Source organism: Mastigoproctus giganteus, chromosome 4 (assembly GCF_048544385.1).
Source record: "Mastigoproctus giganteus isolate SK-2022 chromosome 4, ASM4854438v1, whole genome shotgun sequence".
NCBI classification, from domain to species: Eukaryota; Metazoa; Arthropoda; class Arachnida; order Uropygi; family Thelyphonidae; genus Mastigoproctus; species Mastigoproctus giganteus.
In genome coordinates, this window is record NC_143578.1 from 98,240,522 (window position 1) to 98,266,860 (window position 26,339).

Genomic DNA, 26,339 nt, shown 5'->3' on the forward strand with positions numbered 1-26,339 from the left:
TCGAGCATCGATGAATCGTGGTCGTCCAACACCTCGCCGGCGGTTCGTAGGTTTTCCCTCTGACCACTTTCGTACTAACCACGGCTGACCATGAACATCCCACCAGCCGTGCCACTTCGGATATGCTCTGACCCAGTCGACTGGCCCTTACAATTTGGGCTTTGTCAAAGTCGCAAAAACAAAACGTTTTTGCTGCCTTTCCCATCTGAAGAACAAGAGTAACACTAATTAACGGAGATCCAGTATCAGGTGTTTTTTATATCGTGTCCCGACCCGCCCTGTAGTTCACCTGCAGTTTATTAGATTTGCATAACGACTTGCTGGTCAATGTTTTGGCTCGTCGGTGGATTGCTTTAATGCTTCTTAAAACAGTTAAGTACGTTTTGTGTTGTTTGCATGGAGAGCGACACACCACAGCAGAGAAAATATGACATTCATAGTGACATATTCATTCAAGATGATGCAGCAATGCGGTTATTGTTTCCTACAAGTGAAAAAGGTACATTCCTGACTAAAAGTTTGGAATCACAGCATATAATGGTATTCGTTAATTTTTGAAATCAACTATAACGTCAGGTTCAATATCAAAAACAACCTATTACAAAGTATTTTAAGATTTCCTTTAAGCATCAAAAATTTACAATGAAAAATATTGAAAATCATTAGTACTGTCCTGATTTTTCATCAAAATATCGTCCACGAGAATTTATCATTGCCTGACGCAGACGTGAATTCTGGTGATCAATTTTATAAGTCTTGACTAACATTCAAAGAGAGCTGCAAGATTTATGAATTTAGTGACGATGGGCAGACTTCACAGTCTAGATGTTCCCATAAAAGCTCTGTTGGGTTTTTCAGACAATAGGAGTGGCCCACCATAATTTGCAATACCCCCTCCTGCTTAGTGCTAGGTCTGCATAGTTTAGAGCTGTACTTCGGTTCATTGTCTTGTTGCCATATATTTTTTTTCACAAAGTGGAAGTCTAGAGCACACTGCATTTATGTTCAAGGATGTTTTTATAGCCTTCTTTCTTAAAATTCCTTCAATTATGACGATGTCAATCACCTAAAAAAAAAAAAAAAAACCAACAGAAGCAATCCCAGATCGTGATAGAAGCACCATCGTGCTTGAATGTTGGCTAGGCTGTCCATAATCCCTTGAGGTCAAAACGGGACAATGAGAAGAAATGTTGTTCAGAAAGAGCAGAAAAAACTATTGAACAAAACGTTTTTAGGTCGATTTGGAGGGGAATAGCCCATCAAGTTCATACCAAGAATATTTTTCGGATAAATGTATTTTGCGTAACAAATTTTGGTCTTTCAATCGTAGTGGTAACAACCAGCATGGAATTTTCGGTATTCGATCGACGCGCCTCTACCCGTTGTTACCCAAATCACTACCTACGATGGCTGCCATTGTAGGATGTAATCACGATTATAGTTATGTTGCACCAAAATTTAAGCGTTTCTTTCTTTTAAATGGGACAAAAATTTGATTTTTACTGAAACGATGGGATGGCCATCGTTTGGCCATCAGAAATGGCTGTGTATTAATGATGCTATTGCACTTAATATATACATAGTCTACATATAGATTATAAAAAAAAATTAACTTGTATTCAAACATTTTGATGATTAAATCCTTTATTTATATACATGACAAATTCTATCATAATAGAAAACGAATCCAATTTCATAAGGAGAGAAGTCAATGCTGATTAAGAAATAAATATTTACACCTCTGATGTGAAGATGCTTTACAAGAATGTTATTTTCTCTCTCTCTCTCTCTCTCTGAAAAATGCAGGTTTCAGAACAAATATGTAATTTACTTTACAGTGAGGATTAGCTTAATAGATGTAATTCAACCCGATGAAACATACTAAAAAGAAGAGTTTGAAGTGAAGATGTCGCTACTGATATGTAACCCAAGAAATACATATTTTATATTTCACAACCTTGTTTCTCTTAAACAGTAAAACAACCAGTTAAAATTACTAATAAGATCTTTTATGATTATTATATCGTCAGGTTAGGGCTTCACATTAAATGAGGATACAAGAGTTAGGAAGTTTTTCTTCCTCATATCACTATTTGACATTCAAGTAAAAATATCTGTTCATTTATTTCTAGAAAAGTTTGACTGGCACAGACTTTTGTTTATCCAATAAATAAAATCATTTATCATATTGATATACTGCAATCAACTCTCTCTCTATAATTTTCAGGTAAGTAAAGATGGCACTTTGCTCTGAATGAAAAATATACATCTTTTAATGCAGTTTTGATGAAAAGTCATATTTCTTTAAGTATCATGTTTGTGCTTTTCTAAGATACATCCATATTTTGTTCATCGTCCTCTTCACTTTCATCTTCTGCAAAGAATAAAGCAAAAAAAAAAAAAATATATATATATATATATATAAGAATAAATATGTCATGTGGATAATAAATTTATGCATACAAATGTCAGGGAATGGATTTTGAGGAATAAGTTTCATCTTTAGCTTGAAGGTACTGATCCTTCAAGCTAAAGATGAAGCTAAAAACTACTGTGAAAATAACCATTTGATCATGTATAGTAGTTAAAATGATTCTGCATTTACTAGTAAGTACATATAATTTTATTATTTTTTTAACTGATAGCTATTCTAATATAATAATAATAATAATAATAATATTAATTTTCACATCTTTGTGGTACTAATCTTAAAAAATATCTGCAGTATTTTAAAATTTAATATCCTGTAATAAAAAACTTAGAATTGTAAGCTGGTTTGTGAAATGTTGAAAAACTTCCTAAGTTTTATTTTACTTCTTTTGCCATGTGCATATGCAGTGGTGTGAAAACAGTCTCACCAGACAGAGGTTTCTCTATCTACTTCAAAAAGAAACACGGTAATTTGTTTCAAATATTAATACTTCTTTGAATGCAGACTACAGTAGGCTCTCGATTTTCCGGGATAGATGGTAAAAAACAAATCCCGGATAATCGATTTCCCTGTTAATCCAAAAATACAGAAGTCCCTGACATACATAAGAGATATGTTCCAGGACTTCTTATCTCGTCGAGTTTTACGTAACTCGGGAATGAGTAGTAACATATTGCTACTATATTATTATTGACAAATCTGAATCCAGTGCGATACTTGTTAATGTTTGACCATTTTCATACATTCTTATTAGTTTAATTTTCTGATCCAAATCGATCGCTTTCCTTTTTGTTGGTAGATGTACTAGTGCCGCTATCACTTATTCTCTTAGTCGGCACCATGATAACGGTCAAAATAAAATTTTCTGTAAAGAACTCCACAGGGTTAAGGCAAAAACTCTCTATTATCACCCTGTGTGAGCTCACATTTTACTAAAGCACATTTCTGGAGGTCAACAAAAAACAAAAACAATTTGCACTTTCTATTTTATTAGGTGTTTCTGTTAGTGCAATCTATTATAAATGGGTAGTAAACTCGATCTTATTGCATTTGCGATAATACCGATAGCTGGAATTCTGTGGGTTTTTAACGTTATGATGGTGAAGTGTATGTCCTCTTCACTGAAATCTTCAGGCATTTTCTATAAAAACAAAACTATAAATAATTGTAAGAATCTTCTCTTTTTTCCCTATTTTTTTGCTTGTTACTCCGATCTCACTTGTGCAATCTGTGCAAGCCGTGATCGTCGTTATTGATTTCTTCTTATTATTTTGTTGTTTTAAATTTTACAATCCTAAAAATAAAAAATTGAGTGAAAACAAATTTACGTAAATCCGTAGTTCCGTAAGTCAGGGACTTACTATATCAAAAAATGTTCAGCAACCTACGTAAAAAATGTGGCGATAGATTAAAAAAAAACTTACCACACACTACTCGTGTGTCCAATGTCGTGTATGGTTTGGTCACCAACATTATAATGGTTCATTAGAGATTTAACAGATCCGTTTTCAAACTTTTGAATAATTTCAAGTCTTTGTTTAACTGCAAGTGCAACTCTTGTGTTTACCCATCATTTTCGCGATTTATAAACAAACAAAAAAAAAAAAAAAAAAATATATATATATATATATATATACTATAAAAAAAATTTCCGACATCCCTGACAAATAAAACAAAATTTGTATTTTTGCAGTGCGATGGAACACAACAATCAATGCAACGCACTAAAATAAACTAAACATTTGGTCTCGTTTTTTTTTTTTTTTTTTGAGCTGCGGGTGTGAAGACAGCGGGGGTTGCAAGATAATAGGCACATTAATCTCCCAATGACAACTTATAATGCCACTTCTTTTCGCTTATTTATGACTTGCAAATTATCTGTTTATACCTATTCTAGTTATTACTTGAATTTTATGATTTCTGGTTGTTTTTTTTTTTTATTTCAATTCGGAGTCTTGAAGTGTCCCGGTTAATCCGATCCCGGTAAATCGAAAGGCTGTTGTAATGGGATTGTACTACTGTTCACTGCCCAGTGTGACCACTGCTTGGGCAATTATACTACACCAGTGGGAGAAGATTGGGGGGGGGGGAGAGAGAGAGAGAGAGAGAGAGAGAGAGAGAGAGAGAGAGAGAGAGAGAGAGAGAGAGAGAGAGAGAGATTAGATTTTAAACCATGGCTACGCTGAGGTAGTAACTAACTCCTTCACGCATATATTTAATATACCCTGGCATCCACCCAGAGAATAAATCTATATTACTTGTGCATGCAAGGTGGCTAGTAAGTTTAACATATAATTAAACTTACTAGCCACTTAACACATAGGATAATTCATTCAACTGGAAGGCCCATAGTGATCCTTTTCTTTTTTCTCTGGCCATTAGTTTCACTATCAGCAGCCATTATGAAATTTTACTTGGCAGGCATATTTTGTACTGTTTACTTCAGCCCAGTCCTTAAAAATGAGAGAATTATATTCTCTTCTGCAGCTAGATGCCCAATACTAATTTCCTGCCATTTTCATTTCTCACTCTTTGGTTAATCAGGTAACTCCAGATTTTTCATTTGCAATTTAAGCATAAGTGCCACTATTATTCTACACTGTTCATTCAGCATCAATCAGCAATTGAAACGCTATGCATTCAGTGGCAGTGTTCTTCATTACCCAATGCCCATCCCTCATGAGATGAGACAATGACTGGTCAGATTCTATTTTCTTCTCTTCTGTTTTTGTATTTTAATTTCTTTTCATTTCCAGGCATGTTTATATTAACTTTTTGTTTTTGTATGTAGAAGTACCTCTATAATTTTGTCAGTATTTGTCAATTTCTAAATTTAGAAACATCCTGTGAATGTGATAAAAGAAGTGTTGTGAGAACACAATGAAGAAATTTAGGCTTCTGGTCAGCTGACAGAATGGCACCATTTCATTATTTTAAATATAGATCAAGTAAAACAGAGTGAGACAAGCCAGAGGGTTATGCCTTTTATCAAAAGCTATCTGAAAGCAACCAAAACTTCCCAGAATCTGACCAATCCCAGGTGGATATTGAGTCTGTGTGGACTGAGCTTACTGGTGGTAAAGGAGCTGCACAGTATAAAAAAGATCTATCTAGGGAATCTGAGTGGACAATAAAGTATCAGTTCCTCAATCGGTGTCTTTAAATACAGAGGAACAATATTTATGATCTGCTTATGCTAAGAAAAGTTAGAAGGCAGTTATCTTTAGTAGATGTTGTTGTTGTTTGGTTTTTAGGAGCATTAGCAACTAAGGCCATATTGCTCCGGAATATGCGGTGGTCATTCCCTGACCTTTCCGTATCCTCCGTATTTGGTGGTGACGGGCTCGAACCCCGGTATAATCAAGAAGCGTGTGGTACGCACTGCTGCTCCTTCCCACCTGGCTACGGAGGCGCCGCTCTTTAGTAGAGATACGGGTGTTGATCCAAGAAATAAAGCAAACTAAGTTTTATCAGGATCAAAGGGTTTTTTTTTTGTCCTGCTAAAGAATTACCCAGAGATCAGCATTTAAGGAATTCACAGTGGATATTCAAGAAGGCTAAGCTGTTTGTGCAGAGCAGGGTTTATAAAAATTGAAGGTGGAATATAGTGTATTAACAACAGCCAAGAGAGAGAGAGAGAGAGAGAGAGAGAGAGAGAGAGAGAGAGAGAGAGAGAGAGAGAGAGAGAGAGAAACCTTGGGAAACTCCAGCACGATCACCCACTGTGAGCAGCTGGAATTTGCTGGCACACCAGCAAATATGGCTATAATGTCCCAAGAATGTGCCATAAAAAATATAGCAAAGAAAGGTTTTTGGTAACCTTCTTAAATATTTAAAAGAGATTATTACATTGTCAAAAAAAGTATACAAATATAAAAAAAAAGGACCAAAACACAGTATATGAACTAAACATAAATGCTCTATATTATATATAACTATACAGTTTAATAATATGTAAAAACTTAAAATGGCTAACACATGCTCATCGTGTGATAAAATCTGACAATACATAAGACTGTACAAAAGTAAAATGTGCCAGACAGATAAAAAGATGTCATTAAACTCGCATACAGAAGGGTCACCAGTCAGTAAACCTGCACCCATCTATTTAAGAGTATCTCATCCCTGTAAAAAGCCTTTTCTGTTAACAAGCATAGACCATGCTGCAAAAAATACTACCCAATGATCCTTGCACAGTCTCTCCAGGGCCAAATTGATTGACAATGCTCCCATCATGTACTTCTTCATATCGAGTCTAGGCAGAACCGCAGACACTTTCAAATGTGATCCAACCTCGCAACTTTTTGCCAACATTGTCCTATACCTAAGTAAATCTTCAGTTCTCCTATTTTTAATATCACTGATACTAATGCACAGCAATATCACTGTTTGTACTCTTTGCCACTGAGGATGTTGTAGTCTAACTTTCAAGCACTGGCAGCTTTGTGCTTGATAATTCCCTCATTTGTTCTTTACAGGACATCAACCCTGTTCTTCAAGTCTTCATATAAACCCTGAAAGCAATAAGAATGCTGCATATGTGCATAACTCCTCGTACTCCTTTCACAACGAATACACAATGAACAGGTAAGTGAAGATTAGAAAATCCTAATTTGTACGAGAACTCGGCATTTCTACCCCCCCATGAGCTAAAGCATTCCTGCTACTTTGAGCCAATCATTCAGAATATCAGAAATCTTGGAAAAATATCACAAACTGGAATATTCAAAAAAAAAAAAAGTGACAATCATTAATGGAAGGTTTCAAGGTAGTGTAAGAACTGAGGTATGCACAATGGAACAATAAGGTGGAAGGAATAAATAACATCAATAGAATAAGACAGTGAAAAAAGGTCACGAAGACCTGTGGACTTCTTGGCATCAGGATTTGAGAATTTTCTTCCGATGTCCTGTCAGAAGACCAAGGGAGAATTGAATAGAAGCAGTTTGGTGTGGTAGGAGATTTACCAGTATTGCCAGTATGAGTTATGGGTCCTCCTCACCACTCTAGAAGAGGGGAAGCAGATTTAAGTATGTGAAAACATCTTTGACAGCACCTACTGTTGTTTGTTATTTGGTTTTTAGGAGCATTAGCAACGAAGGCCATATTGCTCCGGGGATATACGGTGGTCATTTCCTGACCTTTCCGCATCCTCCATATTTGGTGGTTAAGGGCTTGAACCCCGGTCTAATCAAGAAGCGAGTGCTCCTGCCCACCTGGCTACGGAATCGGCGACGGCACCTACTAAATTTCGGATTGAAGTAAAACCAATTTGTCATGAAAATGCAATGTGGAAATGACGCAAATTATGCCACTTCCTAAATAAAAACTACTCCTAAGTCTTTGTGGGTATAGACATCTGGAATTGAGTTAGCTGCAATTTTTATTTCTATCTGGTTTGGGCTTTTGTAAGGAATAAGTTATTTGAGCAGATTTGTTTGCATTGATAATCAGATTGAGTTCTTTCAGATACTCGATGATTCCATACACCCATAAATTCGCATCATAGCTAACTTTGTGAATATCATTCGAAACTTTGGAAATAAGAAATAACTTTAAATCATCAGCACACACACACACACACATTGACAGCAGATTTGGATTTGCTTGCAAGTGTGATTGTAGAAATGCTGAAAATATAGTACTGGAGAGTATACTTCCTTGAGGAATGCCTGTTGTGGTTGTGATGAGAATATAATTGGCACTAGTGGAGCAGAGAAGATATCTGTGATTAGGCTGTACTGTAGAGAGATTACTACTGTGTTAATGAGAAAATGTTTTTGATCTGAAATCATCTTTGGTGGCACCTCCTAAATTTCAGACTGAATTTCGTTGCCATCACAAATGGGGTCACACGTAAATTTTCTCTGAATATTCTGAATTGTCCAAGATAAATGCTGGGAAAGGACAGTTCCTCTGCGTGCTCATCAAACAGCAAGCTCTGCCATACGTTAGTTTCTCCTGGGGAAATTCTAAGATATTTATCATCGCTCCACAACGTTTACTGTTGGGCAATGAGACTTTCCTTGATTGGAACCGCTCTTCGTTTATGTCATCTTTAGCCAATTAATTTCCATGTGACTGTCATTAAAGCATGACTGATCTATTGTGATTTGATACAATCTGAGAGGCGACCAAATACTGAAGCCATGCTTTAACCCGATCAAATAGCTGGACATGTATTTTCTTGCGTTTTATTTTATATGCACATTTATACAATCATCATCGTCAATTTCCATTGGCAAGCGATGGACCATCGTGTTGACTGAAACTGGCACATAATGCCGTATTGTCTGTATGTGTGTCTAGGGCACCTTATCTGCACGAATGGTAAGTGAAGAGAAATAAGCTGCTCTGTCACTAAATCCAACTTTGGTAAGCCGTTACACTTACAGTGCTGGAATGGTGTTGTTCTTAAGCGATTCTGTACAGCTATTATACACAAGGATCCTGTTGATGTCGACATTGGGAAATGCAGTGTATCAATGGTGTATCTTTAGCAGCTCGTTTCTTTGTGCAGTTTTCGAACTATAGACGATTGCTAAAGTAGCACACAGAACAGAAATCATTTTCCATAAATCTCCTTTCAAACTCTCAATACATGTAGTTATGTAAATAGTAGTCTGCATAAGGAAAAGGAGCTTGATGATTTAAACTAATCTGCTCCACAATTGGAGAAATGTTCCATTGTACATAATTAACACTCACTTTGGGTACATCATTGTTACATGGAGTGGCATTGCTGGTTGAAGGCACTGCTAAATCCAATGCTTGATTTTCTGTTTGTCTTTTACCCAAACTCAACAGTCTGTCATTCTTGTGCACCACTGCTACCTCAGTCTTTATTTTCTTAGGTTGACCTGCGCAATGCTCTGCATTTGACTTTGGCATCATTGAACACTCAGCTATAGTAGTGTAGCATTCAGTCCCTTTCACTAATTAGAAAATTATTGATGTGAATACATCTATTGGGAACCCTAACAATGGAACTTAATGAAAATGCAGATAGCAAAAATACAAATGGGGTAATTAAACTATTGGCTTGGATTTCGCTAACCTCTTCCAAACATTGATTCAGTAGAGTAAGTAGTGGGTGTGAGCACAAAATGTTTCATCATTCATTACTTTGGTTCAAGCTGTTCTATTTTAAAGGGGTTCTGATTTTCACCAAAGATGTTTTTTTCACATAAAACAACTTTCGTGTGTACAGGGTACACTCGTTTTTTTTCCTTCTTGCTTTTCCTGTTTCTTTCAGGTTGTTATGGGCAAACTTTGGCTTCAACCCTTTCAGGAGAGAGTTCTGAAGAATATGGAAGTTTTTAAAAACTAGAAACTACACTGCTTGACAAAATTAACAGAACAAAATGTTTTTCATAAATATTTTATTGTAACAGTGTCACCGAAGGCAAATATTTGATGTAATAGGCAACCTGGCATGCAAATTCTGAGTATCCAATAGAAATCAATGTATGGCCAAACATACGCAAATTATTCATGCCTATAGGAACGCAGGTTGTGACCATATCGCTTCATTCCCATTTTCATTTTTTGGCTTGCTCAGTGGGATAGCCATATTTCCAGTACTCAGGATGGCAAGTCATCATCGTTTAGATCAGCGTTTACCAAACTGGGGTCTGCAAACCCCTGGGGGTCCGTAGACCAGTTCCAGGGGAAACTAGTCAAATTATTCCTTCTATATACACTATATAGCAAATTGATGATAAATATTATTATATATTTATGTAAAAATAAGAATAAAATCGAGTTGTTTTAAACATAAAACTTTGAAATATCTTTTCAAATAACCCATGTTCATACATATATATACACACAGAGAAACTATGCATGTATATATAGGGGTCCACAAACTTTTTTTGATTTTTGAAAGAGTCCATAGATCTCAGTAGTTTGGGAACCACTGATTTAGATGATTCTTTGAGATGGCAGGCTGTTGAACGATTTGAGGCCGAGCAGTCACAGGCGGTGCCATGTTGGCTTAATGTGTCATGCGGTGTTGTCTTGGCACTATGGAAGCAGTTTCAGGAGACAGGAACCATTATAAGAAGAGCTGGCCAAGTTCGCCAGAGGGCTACGTCAACCAGAACAGACCGCTCTCTATCTGGCTCTGACAGCAAGATGGAACCCTACAATGTTCTGTCATCAACTGTCTCTTGAGGATGCTGTGGCCACATAGGTGAAAACATTTCTGACTTGAAAGTTTTTACCTGTTTAAGAAGGCTCAATTCAAGTGGACACTATGCAAGGAAGTGCCATGAACATGCGACTTGGAACCCTGATAAATAGGGTACAATCCTGTTCTCTGATAAGTCCCGTTTTAGCCTACACGCCGATTCTAGATGTTATTTCATCTGGTGCCAAACTGGTGCCATGAACATGCGACTTGGAACCCTGATAAATAGGGTACAGTCCTGTTCTCTGATAAGTCCCGTTTTAGCCTACATGCCGATTCTAGATGTTATTTCATCTGGAGACAACTAGGAATGAGGTACTACCCTCCTTCCAACATCAGGGAAATGTACACTTATGGTGGAGGCGGAATAATGATCAACGGTCACACCCCTCTTCATGTTTTTGATACAGGTACCATAACTGTGCAAAGGTACCAAGAAGAAATCAGATCCTTGACCCCTATGTGTGACTTTTTAAGGGTGCGGTTGGCCAGATTTTCTTTTTGTGCATGACAATGCCACTGCACATTGAGTTCAAGTGGTGGAGGAATATCTTGAAGCTGAAGATATCCAACGACTGCTTGTGGCCAGCACAATCACCAGAATTAAATCAAATCGAACATGTGTGGGCACCCTTAGGCATAGCATTGCATGCCTGCAGCAACTCCTCAGCCACTTGGTGAGCTAAGGTCTTAACTGGTGGAAGAATGGAATTTGTCGCCACAGAACCTTATAGACATCTTTATATCCAGCATAGTTCACTGCTGTCAGGCCCGTTTAGCCATTGAAGGGGATCATATGCTGTACTTACGTCATGCATACTTTCAAGCATCTTTTATCGACTTCTGCAATGTGACCTTTTTGATAATTCTTGTACAACCCCTATAAATCTCCCTTATACCTGTCCAGTTTCTCACTGTCTCGTTTCATCATTATTCTATAGTAAACCACCATACCAAAATTTTGCCCTGCTTCACCACAACTGTACGAGTTATACCACGTTTACTACATGTTCTGTTAATTTTGTTGGGAAGCGTATGTATAAAAATGCTCTTGAACATTAATTTAATATTTTTTGCTATTTTATTATAGCTGACCAAGGAGGATTATTGTGAAAAATAAAAATTTCTCATTACTTATATTTTTTTCCTTTGCAGTAATATCCTTAATGTTTATATATATATATATACAGTCAAACTTGGTTATAATGAGCATCAAGGGACTGACAAAAATTTTCTTGTTATAACCATTACTTATTATATCAGTGGTGAGTTAAATCTATCTCCTATTTTTTTAAATTCTCAATTACTTGATAAAAAGATAGATTCAAAAAACAGAAGAACAATTAAAGAGAAAAAAATAATAATATTAGTATATACCTACATATTATTTGTATTAATATGCCTGTATTCAGTTTTTAAATCGATCCAGCCAACCGTTGTTACATACAAAACCATTGCGTCCAAATTGTTTAGCAAATTTTATTGCTTGATCCTTCAAGATCGGCCAGTCCATTGAAAATACAGCACTCCTTTGTATAGTGAACCATTGAAGCAATGCTTCATTGACATTTGTAACCTCATGCTTTCTAAATTTTTTTTTCTCGGTTATGTTCTTTTCCAGTGCCAATATGTAAACACATTTATTCTTCGACAATGTCGATACTGTTGAAGAAGCAAAAGACCAACATTTTTTGAACCACATTCTAACTCATGAATAATTTCGACTTTTTCTGAGATTACTGATTTTACTTTAATATGACAGTAAAGTGATCTGAATACAAAGTTCTTAGAAGTTCCAAAATAAATTTATGGTTCAGTGAATACAAGACAATCTGTAAATAGGGTAATAATACAAGCGGAATGCCAATGCACTATTGTATAGCCCCGTCCCCAAAGGGACAAATCATAAAATGGCTGCTAATCCAATGTGGGTGGTCATAAAAGCTAAGTTGCCTTTTTCATTTTTGTCTATTCCAAGAATTGGGGTTTTTTGACTACCTGAGCAATTAAGAATGTTTGCATGGTTATCAAAATTTGTATGGTATATCTATAAAGTACACTCGTTATAACTGAGCGATTGTTTGGGAATACGTGTAAATTAAAATCATTATGGCTTTTTGCTCATTACAGCATTGATCTCGTTATTTCCATGCTCATTATAACCAAGTTCAACTGTATTTGATTGACTTGTGGAACAAATTCCAGAGAACTACTTTAATTTTAATATTCCGATATTAAAATAGCTATTTTGATATCAGAAGCTTGTTCAAAAGACTTATGCCAAATATAGTGAGAGGCCTTGGAAATATTGAGAGCAACTGTGTAAGTTTTCAATAAACTTTTCCCATCAAATTTATCCAAAGATCACAATCAATATATCACCTTTAAGCCGACATTGGCAGAATCCATGTTGGTGATCGTTGATAAGACAGAAGATTCAGATAGTTTAGGAGTTGGCTGTTAATGGATTTCTCTATTAATTTTGAAAGAGTAGAGATAAGTGCAATGGAACAATAACTGAATAGGAAGGAGTTGTCACCCTTTTTAGGAACTGGTTGGATATGAGAAAATTTCCAAGCAGAAGAAAAAACAGTGTATTTCATTTAAAAATTTTCAAACTAGAATAAGAGAGAGAAGTGAAGTGGCAAAGAAAAATTGGAAGAGGTGACCATACAGAAAGATCTGAGTTAGAAGAAGAGTGAGATGCTCATAAATCAGCTTTAGCTGAAGATGAAACAGAATATGTGAACAAGGTAATAATTTCAGGTTATTAAAACATGCCAAACTACTCCTACATGCAAAAATATTAAATTTAATGAGTGGACAGGTACCTCTAACTAATTTTTGTAATTCATAAACTGCACTAAGAAGAACCTGAAACTGCTTCCGTCTTTTTTCTAATTTTCTGTCAAGGTCTTCACGAGTTTTCTGCAGAGCCAGGATTTCCTCATCAAGATGCTGCAGTTTGGCAAGTGTTACTTTGCGATCAGGCTGAGTTTCAATAACTTTAGCTAAAGCATCATATTCTGCAGGAAGAAAAATTTATCAATAAATTTTATGTATTATTAAAAAAAATAACTAATGAAGCACCCAAAATCATTCACACATTATATACTTTGGTATTTTCATTACAGCTATAAGCATATTGTTAGAAATATCAAATGATAATCTTTATCTTTAGTGGTAACCAAGATGTAATACAATGATCAGAGTAGTTAATTCTAAAGTATAATGAAATTGCACTAACTGAGGCTGACCCAACAGCCTCAGACAGCAGCCCTATCATGGGACACCTTGTGTTTTGGCTAATAACCAATCTGCAAGTTCCTTCACTTACTTTCAAGTCTCAAAAGAAAAAGTTCAGGACTGCCTTGTACAGGAATGACCCAGGCCAGGCTAAGGATGACAACTGGAAAAAGGAAAAAACATTCTTTGCTACTTGGAATGTGAGAAGTATAACTCACAAGGAAGATCAAATTGATGATATTCTGATGCAAAAGAAAATTAAAATAGCTATTTTGATAGAGACAAAAAAAGAAACTTCAGTGAACAAGAGAAACCAACAACTACATCCATATCTACAGTGGTGTTAGAAAGGGAGAACAAGCAAAAGCAGGAGTATCAATTATGATCCATAAATCACTTAAAGATATAATTATTTATTCTATCTATTGGACTGAAAGAATAATACAAATACATCTAAAAACAGAAAGAGGGTATCTAACAATAATAGGCCTGTATGTACTGGAAGAAGGTAGAGAGGAAGACAGCTCTGAATTACAGCCAACTTCAAAGGATAATGGAAAAAAAGTAAACAAGAATGACACACTGCTTCTGCTGGGAGACACAAATGCTAAAGTAGGAAACATAAAAATCCAAAATCACGTAGGCAGCTTTGAAGAACCAACCAAAAATAGAAATGGACAAAGATTAATTAATTTCTCCATCTAAAATAATGAACACAATATTTAAACATAAAGATGCACACAAATATATATGTGTCTGCAAGAGGAGCAAAATCTATTATAGATTATACCTTGGCAAACAGCAAAGTAGGAAAATTCATACTCGACACAAGAGTTTTTAGAGGATATGAAATTGAATCAGACCACTTCTTAACTGTGACTACCCTGAGATTCCCTCCACCATGGCTGAGGCATAAAAAGGAACAACGATCTCAAGAATGTATATATAAGGTAAGCTCCCTAAATGATCCCAAAATTCAGAAGAAATACCAACAAGAAACAGATAAGAAATTAACAAATCATCTTGCAGGAGTAAATATAGAAGATAACTAGAGCCACCTTGGCAAAGCCTTAGAAGAATCAGCAGAGGCAGTACTGGGTATGAAAAAATGATGGCAGAGAAAACAGGGGCTGCGACAGTGGGATGTGGAAATCAGCACTATAATTCACCAACTTAGAAAAAGACATTAATAAGCCACGTATATACAAAGTAATAGGAAAAATTAAAAATAGCCTCAAGGAAGCAGTCAAAAGTAACACAATACCATTAGAACAGGGCTTCTTAAACTTTTTTCATTCACGACCCCATTTATGATTGCGAGTTTCTTGGCGACCCCATATAAATATAAAAGAAAGATAAATTAATATTTTTTGATGATTTATTTATTAGGTAACAATATACATATACATATGAAAATATATAGTTTTAGAATTTGTTTTGAAACATACAAAAATCTAAAATTAAAAATTGCACAAAAAATTGTAAAATTGTATTTATTATAGTTACAAAAATTATATGCCCTATTTTTCATCAAAATTGCATTTTTTGCAATAACATAAATAAAAGGGGATTCTGACCGTTTTAGTTCGCTCGAATATATTCGAACGCAGTCGTTGAGTGGTAAGTATTAAATTAAAATTAAAGTAAAAAATTTAATGATATGGATGTGCCTGTTTTTTGTTGCATAACAAATTAAATCTTGGTGGAATGTTTGACACTGCTGGACGTAAGACCTCTTCAACATTTTTTAGTGCTGAACGATACTGGGATTTAATATGTGTTAAAGCTGAGAAAGTAACTTCACATAAATATGTGGTGTTGAATGGCAGAAGTACATTTAACGCCATATCAGCGATTGTGGGAAATTCAGTTCTAGTTCCGATCCAGAATTCAGTCAAGGACTTTTTTTGAAATTGTAGTTTTAAGTTTGAGTCACTCGAAAGCTCAGCAAATTCCTCTTGAGCTTTAAGTGGCAGGTGATCAATCTCACTTAAGCCAATCCAAAACGGCTTTTGAATCCAAACTATTTTTTGGAAATCAGTATTTAATATAAAATATGTACGGAACTGTGTTTCTAGTGCTTTTAAGTGATCTACAATAATTTTTGCAATAAAAGTTTTACAATGAATTTTCTCGATTATAAAACTGTCGACACTGGAAAACATTTCGAACGAATTTTTTTCTACCATACTTTTCCAAATGTTGATCTTTTTGATGAAACTTTCAATTTTATCATTCGAAGTAAATATATCGCAATTTTTTCCTTGGAGAGACAAGTTGAGATCGTTTAATTTCGCAAAAATATCTGACAAATAACACAGCTTGGATAGCCATAAGTCATTTTGAAAAAAAGCAGCAAGTTCACATTTTCGTTCGGTTAAAAATATTTCGATCTCGTCCTTTAATAGCAATAATCTTCTTAAACTTTGACCTCTTGACAACCATCTTACTTCTGCATGTAATAATAAAGTTGTGTAGTTGGAATCCGTATCCTTACAGAGATTTGAAAATAAGCGGCTGTTAAGGGCATGACTCTTAATAAAATTTATAATCTTAACAGCATCCTGAAGCACATCGTTCAATTCTGGTGCTAATTTTTTTGCTGCAAGGGCCTCTCGGTGAATAAGGCAGTGAGTAAAAGTTATATGATCATAATGAGCAGCTTGAAAAAATGATTTAAAACCAAAATTTTTGCCGGTCATCGCTCTTGCACCATCTGTGCATATTCCACAGCAATTTTTCCATTCTAAACCTTCAGTTTTTAAAAATTCGTCAACTTTACAATATATGTCTTTCCCTGTAGTATGGTCTTCCATAGGACGACAAAATAACAATTCTTCCTCCACACTTTCTTTATGAACGTACCTGACATATACTAACAACTGAGCCAATTTAGTAATATCAGTTGTTTCGTCCAACTGAATTGAAAATTTTGGGCTTTCTTTAATTCTTGTAATAAGTTGCACTAATTGGTCCTTGTTAATATCAGAAATTCTATTTGAGACAGTGTCGTTCGACAAAGGAATTTTTCGAATATCATCGCCATATTTACTTCCATGTAGTATTTCTACCATTTTAATAGCAGCAGGTAATACAAGATCTTCTCCAATGGTGAACGGCTTTTTATTTTTAGCAATACAGTATGAAACTTCATATGACGCTAGTAAACATTTTTCACTAACGGTTATAAATTTTTCAAAGGATTTTTTTTCTTTATTTAAAGATTTATGCAGTCTTTCAAAATATTCTTTTGGTTTATTGACATACGAAACATGCTTTGATTCAAGATGTCTTTTTAATTTTGATGGTTTCATACTCTCCGGAGCCAATAATTCATTGCAGATCAAACAAAGAGGTTGTTCATTACCCTTACAATTTTGAAATGTAAAGTCAAATTGAAGAAAAGACTCATCATATTTTCTTTTTTGCACATAAGATGCCTGTTTTTCAATATTTTGTCCTGCCTGAGAAGAGTTTGTAGCATTATTATCTGTGTCATTGCTATTCTTATTTAAGTTCAGAAATTTATCCATGGCCAAAAATTATTTTGATCCTAAAATACAATAAATATATAAAAATAACATATTGCATATAATAATTGATTTATTAATTACCGAATAAATAAAAAAAAACTAAAATCTCGTTACGGCGGAACACTGACAATTGACTACACTAGAAGAGCGTCAATACTACACTAGTTCACATTACAGTCAGCGTTATTGAATCATAGTCTCGCTGCACGTGTGCGCGTGCATTCCTCCCTTTGTTTCTGTGCAGGTGTGTGAGTGTGACTCTGCACAAATACACATCTAGATGTTATAAAATCGTGTATTTAAATATTTGACATTAAAATCTCTCGCGACCCCAGAATTTTGCTACGCGACCCCAAATGGGGTCGCGACCCATAGTTTAAGAAGGCCTGCATTAGAAGATTGGCTCAACTATTATAAAAACCTATGGACCACAGTTGATTCCCCCCCGGGCTAAAACAACATCTAACAATAATATAACAGAAGCCTTCACTAACAAAGAACTGGAAACAGTGCTTAAAAACAGTAAAAATCAAAAATGTCCAGGCAACGATAGAATTAACAAAGAGCTCATCAAATACTCAGGAAAAAAATTTTGAAATTAAACTACTTGAACTGATGAATATGATTTTTGCGGGCCACCCACCATCAAACAGCTGGCAAAATGCTCTGATAGGTCCAAATTTTCAAAAAAGGCAATATAAATGACTCAATAACTACCAAGGAATCAGTCTCCTAAACTCCAGATAAAAAATATACTCTAGCCTCTTAAAATTGAAACTTAGTAAATACTATGAAAACATCCTTGGAGAAGAACAAAACGGGTTCAGGAGGGGAAGATCATGCGCTGAAACTTACTTCATACTTAAGATCTTGATAGAAAAAAGAAGGGAGTTTAATTTTGAAACCCATCTCTTATTCATAGATTACAAAAAAGCCTTTGACAAGGTGAACCGAACAAAATTATTTGAAATCTTAAAAGAAGACAATATACCAAACCAGTTGACTGAGGACGTCCTCAATATATATAAAAATAATAGAATAAAAATTAAGATTGAATCACAAAACACTGAATTGAAGACAATAAATACAGGGGTGCGACAAGGATGTGGACTGTCCCCACTTCTATTCAACATATATATATAAATCATATTATAAGAGAATGGAGGAAAATCTCCAAGACACGTATCGAAATTAGCCGCAAAGCAAGAATGACACACTGCTTTTTGCTGATGACCAGGTCCTAATAGAAGACAATGAGAACTCATTGCAAAATGCCATCTTCTCATTAAACAAAACAGCAAAATCATTTAATATGGAAATCTCACCTTCAAAGACAAAAGTGATGGCATTTAAAGGAAGAGATCCAATAAGAAGCAAGATTTGCATTGACAATAATATTATTGAACAAGTTACCACTTTCAAATACCTAGGATACCACCTGTCATATGAAAAAGAAAAAGATATTGAGCAAAAAATAAATAATTGCATAGGAATTACTAAAACTATAAACCATATTTTCAAATCTAATCTGGTGCATAAGAAAACAAGGACAGGGATACATAACACCCTCACCAGACCTATCCTAACCTATGGCTCTGAGGCAGAGACAATGAGCAAAGGGGACAGGAGGAGGTTGATTAGTGCAGAAATGCATTTCATGCGCAGAATCGCAGGCTATATCAGACTTGACAGGAAAAGAAACCAAGACATCCTGTCAGAACTGCAGACAACCTCAGTACTGAATTATATAGACTTCAGATGGATACAACATGTAGAGAGAATGGAGAACGGACGTTATCCGAAAGAGATACTAAACTACAAACCCCAGGGAAGGAGCGACAGAGGCAGACCCCTGCAAAGATGGAAAGAGACTGTAACAGGCCACTAGGCCTAATACTGGACAGGAAGAAGAAGAATAAATATTCTTCATTGTTGTCTATGCAAAAGAGAAATTTATTTTTACAAGAGGAGGAAACCCATGTACAGCTCTCACCATAGTTTTAAAACAATGCATGGTTAACAATACAGACTGCTCTTTTATGCATGTATTTTATTTATGCAAAACAGATTTTATCTAAATGATAAAATAAACATACAACTCTGAATTTTCTTTTTAGAATGGTTTCACAATCACTTCATAAAAAGAGTAAAACCATTCAAAAGAAAAACTAAAACAAAAAAGAAAACATTATGGTATTGTTATTTGTAGATAATGCCCCTGCACATTTGCTGAAATTTTGTCAAGCAACAATGGCATTATCAAATGACTTCTTATTCTAATACCACAGCCTTATATTACAGATCAGGATGTTAAATGAACCATGTTCATTAGAAAATTCTAGGATTTACTGAATCTCGGAGAACCTGGCTCGAGATGTGCCTAAAAATAATTTCCTGAAGATTTGGACCCAAAATGGTACAGATTACGTGAAAAATTGGGTGGGAGTGAATACACTGAAGAATGAGGCATAAAAACAAACTCATGAATAAGCACTTGAAAATATCAAATAATGCTGTTTCAAAAAATGGAGCACAATATTAATATGGATATAGGCTTATAGTAGTGGGAATAAGATTTGAAAGTTTTGTCTTAAAAAAAAAAAATCGAGACTAAGAGACTTCTTACTGTTTTTCCCACCATATAAAATGCACCATTAATTTAGCAAAGATTATTTATGGGAAAAATAACATTCTTGAGGAACTGATTTATTTTATTGCACATATCACATTCCTTCTAAATCTTTTTAAAACAAAAGCATTTTATTACACATGACTATTTTACTGTATACCATACATACTAATGTGAACCCAAAATATTTTATTCATCCAAAAATTTATATATAAAAATATTATTCTAATTCATCTTTTAAAGAACAATAAGAAAATGGGGTAATAAAAGAAAAAAAAAAAAAAAAGGCAAGTTTTTATTCATCTTCAAAATCCTAAAATCTAGCTCTGTTGTCATCCTCATTGTCACTGCTGTCTGATGAACCCTCTTTCTCATCAAGAATGTAATCTTCTCTTCTGTGCCATCTAAGGTGTTAGCGATACCACACTTTTTACCTGTTGCCACACCTGAGAAATAGTTGGTTTCTTCATATGATTGGTACATGTTAAGTTGTATTATGGTACCTTCATCCATTTAGTCCATTCTTCTTTCATGAAAGTTTAAAAAATTTGTGACTAATAACATCCAATGGTTGTAGTTGGCCAGTAAGTTCACATGAAATTACATCATTGTGTTTTTAACTTTTCCACCCTCCTCTTTGTGGATTCTGTTTTATGTGCACAAAATTGGTCCCATACCAGTAAGGCTGATTTCTTGTGAAGGCCACTTTTTTCCAGCCATAGTTTGACTCTTGTCTTCATCCATCCATTTTACTGTATACCATACATACTGTATTTTACTGTATTAGGATAAACATGGTCAAAAATACCTGAAATTTTTTCCTTGAGCAAATTTTTTTCTCTTGAATACAAGGAGAGGTGGAAGTTTCATTCCATCATCACAACAAGACAAAACAGCATTATAGAGTGTCTTTTCAGGACTGATGTCTTCACAGTTACTGACTTCGTATCTTTAACATCCACACTTCTATTTCAGGGTACATCAAATGTTACAGGTACTGTAAACATCCACATTTCTATTTGGGATTACATCAAATGTTATAGGTACTTCAATCATATTACTATTTTTGCGAAGTTCATAGTTTGTGTGCTTCCTAACATTAATTATACAGGGTGTTTCAGTTAAACGTTTCAGAACTTCTAAGAGGGGTAGGGTACATCCTGACAACTCTAAATCATATAGCAATGTGGGGTCGGAAATGCTTTCTTGAAGCGGTGTTGTACACAGAAGCACCATAAAGAAAAGAGACCGTAAGTGAGAAATCGTTTTAATAATACATGAAAAGAAGCAAAAGGTACATGGATTAAAGTAAGTGTTCGAAGTTTCTTCCACGGGCTACAATGCACGCCTCACATCTCCGACGCATGGACATCCGAACATTCTGGAATACTCCAGGCGAATTTCGAATTTCTTCGGCAGCTACTGCGATTCTTGCAACCAGCTCCTCAGCATTGTCAACAGGGGTGTCATAAACTAGCGATTTCATATGACCCCAGAAATAAAAATCAAGACATGATAGGTCGGGTGACCGAGCAGGCCAACGCACGGGACCACCACGTCCGATCCACTGTTGACCAAATGTGACATCCAGGTAGTTACAAACATCTCCACTATAATGGGCAGGGGCTCCATCGTGTTGGAACCACATTGTCTGTTGCGTCGATGCAGAAATCTGTTCATCTCTCAAAAGTCGTGGCAATACTTGCTGCAGAAAGATCAAGTAGATAGGTCCGGTTAGACGACACGGTAACAGGTAAGGTCCGATGAGGTGATCTCCCATAATACCGGCCCATACATTGACCGAAAATCGAATCTGTGCTGCACGACGTCGCACGACGACTTCTGTGTACAATACCGCTTCAGGAAAGCATTTCCAACCCCACATTGCTATATGATTTAGAGTTGTCAGGATGTACCCTACCCCTCTTAGAAGTTCTGAAACGTTTAACTGAAACACCCTGTATATCTGTGAAATTCCAGGATATGGTTTTCATATTGTTCTGGCATTTCCTGGGCTATCCTTGTTTCTGTTTTCAGAGCTAAGCCTTTTCACTTCATAAATCTGTAAATACCAACTTGTCATGCCACCAAAATCATCAAGGTCAATGAAGATTATGCTTATTTTTGTTTGCCATACTGAGTTTCTCCTCTTGTTTTTGCCACTGCCAGATCATCTCTGTTGCTGGTGGCACAAAATAAGTGCACACATGCACAGTGGTTATGGCTACACCATGAAAACATCCATTATAGCTACATCATAAAAATATCATTAGAGTACCTTAACATTAACATTTTAACAAGGGTTTAATAAAACTATCAGTATATTGGTAAAGCCTCTAAAATCTTTGGCAAGACAACGTGCTTGTTTATGATAGCTGTGACTATCACCTTATAAGGTGATAGTCACGGATAAGATACAGGATGATTTTTTGAGACAGATTTCTGGAAAAGAAGTGCATCTTATATGGTATGGAAATATGGTAAATGCCAAAGAGAGAGAGAGAGAGAGAGAGAAAAAAAAGACAGACTAAGCAGGAACAGTATCCATAGACAAAGTATGTTTCCTGACAAGAATAACAGGCAATTGAGCCTGGGGCAGTATGATTTTTAATGCTGGAAGCAATAGTATAAAATCTTTAAAGCTTGGCTCTATGAAATCAAGAGTTCTGATTTTAATAACAAAGGACAATAACTAGGTAATGCAGTAACAGGCACTGTGTACTTTCACACTAGGCAAAAGCAGAATTAAATTTATCAAAAAAAAAAAAAAAAACAAAAAAACATGAGTATGATTATATTTAATCAAATACTTTGTGAAATGAAAGAGGTTGAAATCAGAATAAAGGCAGCTTGAGTTTAATAGATTTAATATAATATTGCATGCAAGTTAGAAAGTTTTTAAACTTGTTTATTTTTTTGCGATAAATTCTAGGATGTATAATCAGTAAATAACAGGTAATACTGGTTATATTGACGAGGATCAGTCCGTAAGTAATGCCTCTTTGGCCATAAAAGTTGAAATTAATAATTTATTAAACAAACACTGGGAAGCATGTATATATTATGCGAAAAAAGGCCTATGTACACGGGATTCATGCTAGAGCGATAATATTGCATCACTGGAAACCAGGAAATTAAAATATAAACTGTTGGGTTAAAACTAGTAATTTTTGTTCTAATCAGTTATTAAACTGATTAGAACAAAAATAAAAAGGTAACAAACAAAGCTTTTGGACGGAAGGCACCCTTCTTCAATTGTGACAGTTATTGTAAAAATACAGAATCTCATGTGCGTGCTATGGTGGTCATGCGTGGCGAGAATCGCGTGCTACAGGTGCTTGCAACAATTAGCTGGTTGAAGTGGAGGTTTGTGGTTATAGTTGCAATACTTGAGAATTGCTCTGAGCGGCAACATTTGTCAGCTAGGAGGATGGTTGCCTCAGTTCTCTGAGACAATAAACAGAGATAGAGGTATACGTATTAATCCTATCTTTGAAACAATTATATTAAGGTCGGATGAACGATTTTCTTTGCCACGTTCCCAAGACATTTCCGCTTCCAGTTCTGACCATGTGCCGATTGAACCACGTGGAGAAATACCACGTGTGGAGGTACCGTGAGCCTGCTACTTAAGGAGATGTTGCAGGAAGTTATATCACTGTTGAAGAAGGGAGCTGACGCTCCCGAAAGCTTCAGATTTTTAGCACTTTTAAATGTTTTATATTTTAGCAAATTTTATTGTAAATGATCTTTTTTATTACAGTTTTTAGCATTCCGTAATAGTTTATTGTAAATTTTTTTTTTTTTTTTTGTAAAGATTGTAGTCATATTAAATTTTATTCAATGGTCGGTGTATGAATTTATATATTCTTAGACATGAGTTTTCCCGACCTCAGAGGCCTCTTTCAGGATATGGTTGCCTCAGTGATGGGGTTGATGCGACATCCTCTGTTCCGGTTAAATGAACCGCTACAAAGCTGGAAAGACAAGGCATAGATACCCCATATATTATGATTTTGAAGAAAATATATGAGAGTGCTACCTCCTTTATTAGACTAGACAAAGACAGTAGGAAATTTAAAATCGAGAAAGGAGTTCGACAAGGAGACAATATCTCCGAAGCTGTTTATTGCTGCCCTTGAGGAAGCTTTCAGAAGATTAGCCTGGTCACAGAAAGGAGTCAATGTGAACGGAGAGTACCTAAACCATTTACGATTCGCAGATGACATTGTGGTCATAAGCCACGATCCCAAAGAATTAGAGGAAAATCTTAATCAGTTATGCACAGTTAGTAAGGATTTTGGACTAAAGATGAATATGGCTAAAACAAAAGTAATGATGAACAAGTATGGCACGGAAAGGGAAATAATGATTGAAGGAGCAGTAATTGAAAAGGTGGAGTCATATACTTATCTGGGACAAGTTATTAGCTGTAATAATGATAAATGGCTGGAAGTCAAGAGAAGAATAAATTTTGGATGGATAGCATTCAGGAAATATAGTCACATACTGAAGAGCAATATCCCAGTTTGTCTGAAACGTAAAATAATGAATCAATGTATACTCCCCACCATGACTTATGGAAGTGAAACTTGGGCACTCACCAAAAGAATGGAAGAGAAGCTAAGAACTACACAGCGAAGAATGGAACGAATTATATTGGGAATCAGACTGTTAGATAAGAAGAGAAACACATGGATTAGGCAGCAAACTCAAGTAAAGGACATTCTTATCAAAACTAAAGAACTAAAATGGTCTTGGGCAGGACACATAGCTCGAAGACATGATGACAGATGGACTAAGAAAATAACAGAATGGTACCCAAGAGGAGCTAGAAGAAAACCTGGAAGACAAAGGCGGAGATGGATAGATGAAATTCATGAGTTTTTGAGTAGTAAACGGATGGCCAGTGCTCAAAACAGAAGGAACTGGAAAGTTGCTGGAGAGGCCTTCATCCTGCAGTGGATTGAAAATGGCTGATGATGAACCGCTACAACACGAGATGTGGAGCGATTACAACAAGACACAGCGACAGTAGTTGTAGGATAAGTCAATAATCTCGATGTCGCAGTATGGATCGATGTTGTGCTGGGTAAACCAGAAGTGCTCAGCAATCGCTGAGTGATCCACGTCAGCTGAATGGATGGCTTTCTCATGCTCAGAGACCTGATCACTGAGTTTTCTGCCAGTTTTCCCCAATGCAGCAGCCAGCGCAACCACGGCAGGAAAGACAGTAGACCAATCCACTCTGTTATGGGGGGGGGGGGTTTATGGGGGGAACTGGTGTTTTAACTCTCGAAATGAGGGACCGCAACTTTCTCTCTGGAAGTTGTAAACACTTTATCCAATGAACCTGTAAGACCCTAGAAATTTGTTGCGACAGGTTCAGGTAGTATGAGATAAATGCAGTCATGGTGGAGTCAACACTGCGTGGAGCCCTGCGGTTGGCAACACAATCACGGGCCTGTACATCGCACCGATCTAAGACACTGGTAGGGTATCTGCACTTTGCCAGATCTGCCTTAATCTTAGTAACCTCAGTGCGCCTACCATCCTCAAAACTGGAGTGGGTCCAAGTGCGGGTTAGTAGGGCTTGTGCTGTGCTGAGAAGATGGCTGCATGCATGTGCTGACCGGTAGTTGTTAAATTGGCCAGCACACATTGGCTTGCGAAAGACAAGTCTTTAAACCCTAACCCTCACGCTGGACAAGGGTGTCTAAGAAAGGAAGGGCACTGCCCGATTCCAGTTCGATGGTGAATTGAATGAAGGGCAACAGAGAGTTGAAGTGCCGTAGGCGCCGGTCTCCTGACTCCCGAAGGATGACGACAAACACATAGGCAAACCACAACAGGAGATGATGGGTCCTAAGGGTACACCTCCTTGTGTACCTTTGGCAGCCTGTAGAACTGTGAAAATTGCCACCTGGTGGCATGTAGACCTTGGTGATCTTTCCGATAGAAACCAGCCGTAGATAAGGCTGTTCACTTTGGACTCCATCGTTCTAGAATCTTGATGGGGAGGCAAGCATGGCTTCATAGATGGATGTGTCTTGTAGAAGTGATAGGGCTTTCATATTTTAGTTGGATCAGTTTAAAACGACTGTTTGGCCTTTGTCTGCTGGCAAAGAGATTTGATGCCAACTGAGATAGAGATGACAGGGCAGGCACACTGCCGTACCGCTCCGGTTTTCAGGCAAATCGCATTCGCAGCGTCCTCAAGGATACGTGTTAATGACGCTTCAACACCCAACGCAATCTCAGTGATGGGGGGGTCTGTGGGGAGAATAGCAAACTTCATCCCCAAGGTGA

The 26,339-nt window shown here is 36.2% G+C and overlaps 1 protein-coding gene across 1 annotated transcript in view; it reads right to left on the reverse strand.

Moving 5' to 3' along the window:
- Positions 1-2,031: 2,031 nt before the first annotated feature.
- thoc7 (THO complex subunit 7) overlaps positions 2,032-26,339 on the reverse strand; it is a 51,845-nt gene continuing 27,537 nt past the window's right edge. Inside the window, exons 5-6 of the mRNA XM_090371694.1 lie at positions 13,454-13,648; positions 2,032-2,374 (exon numbers count right to left, since the gene is read on the reverse strand). Coding sequence (XP_090227820.1) covers positions 2,328-2,374; positions 13,454-13,648 — 242 coding nt within the window. The 3' untranslated portion in view covers positions 2,032-2,327. The remainder of the gene's footprint in view (positions 2,375-13,453; positions 13,649-26,339) is intronic.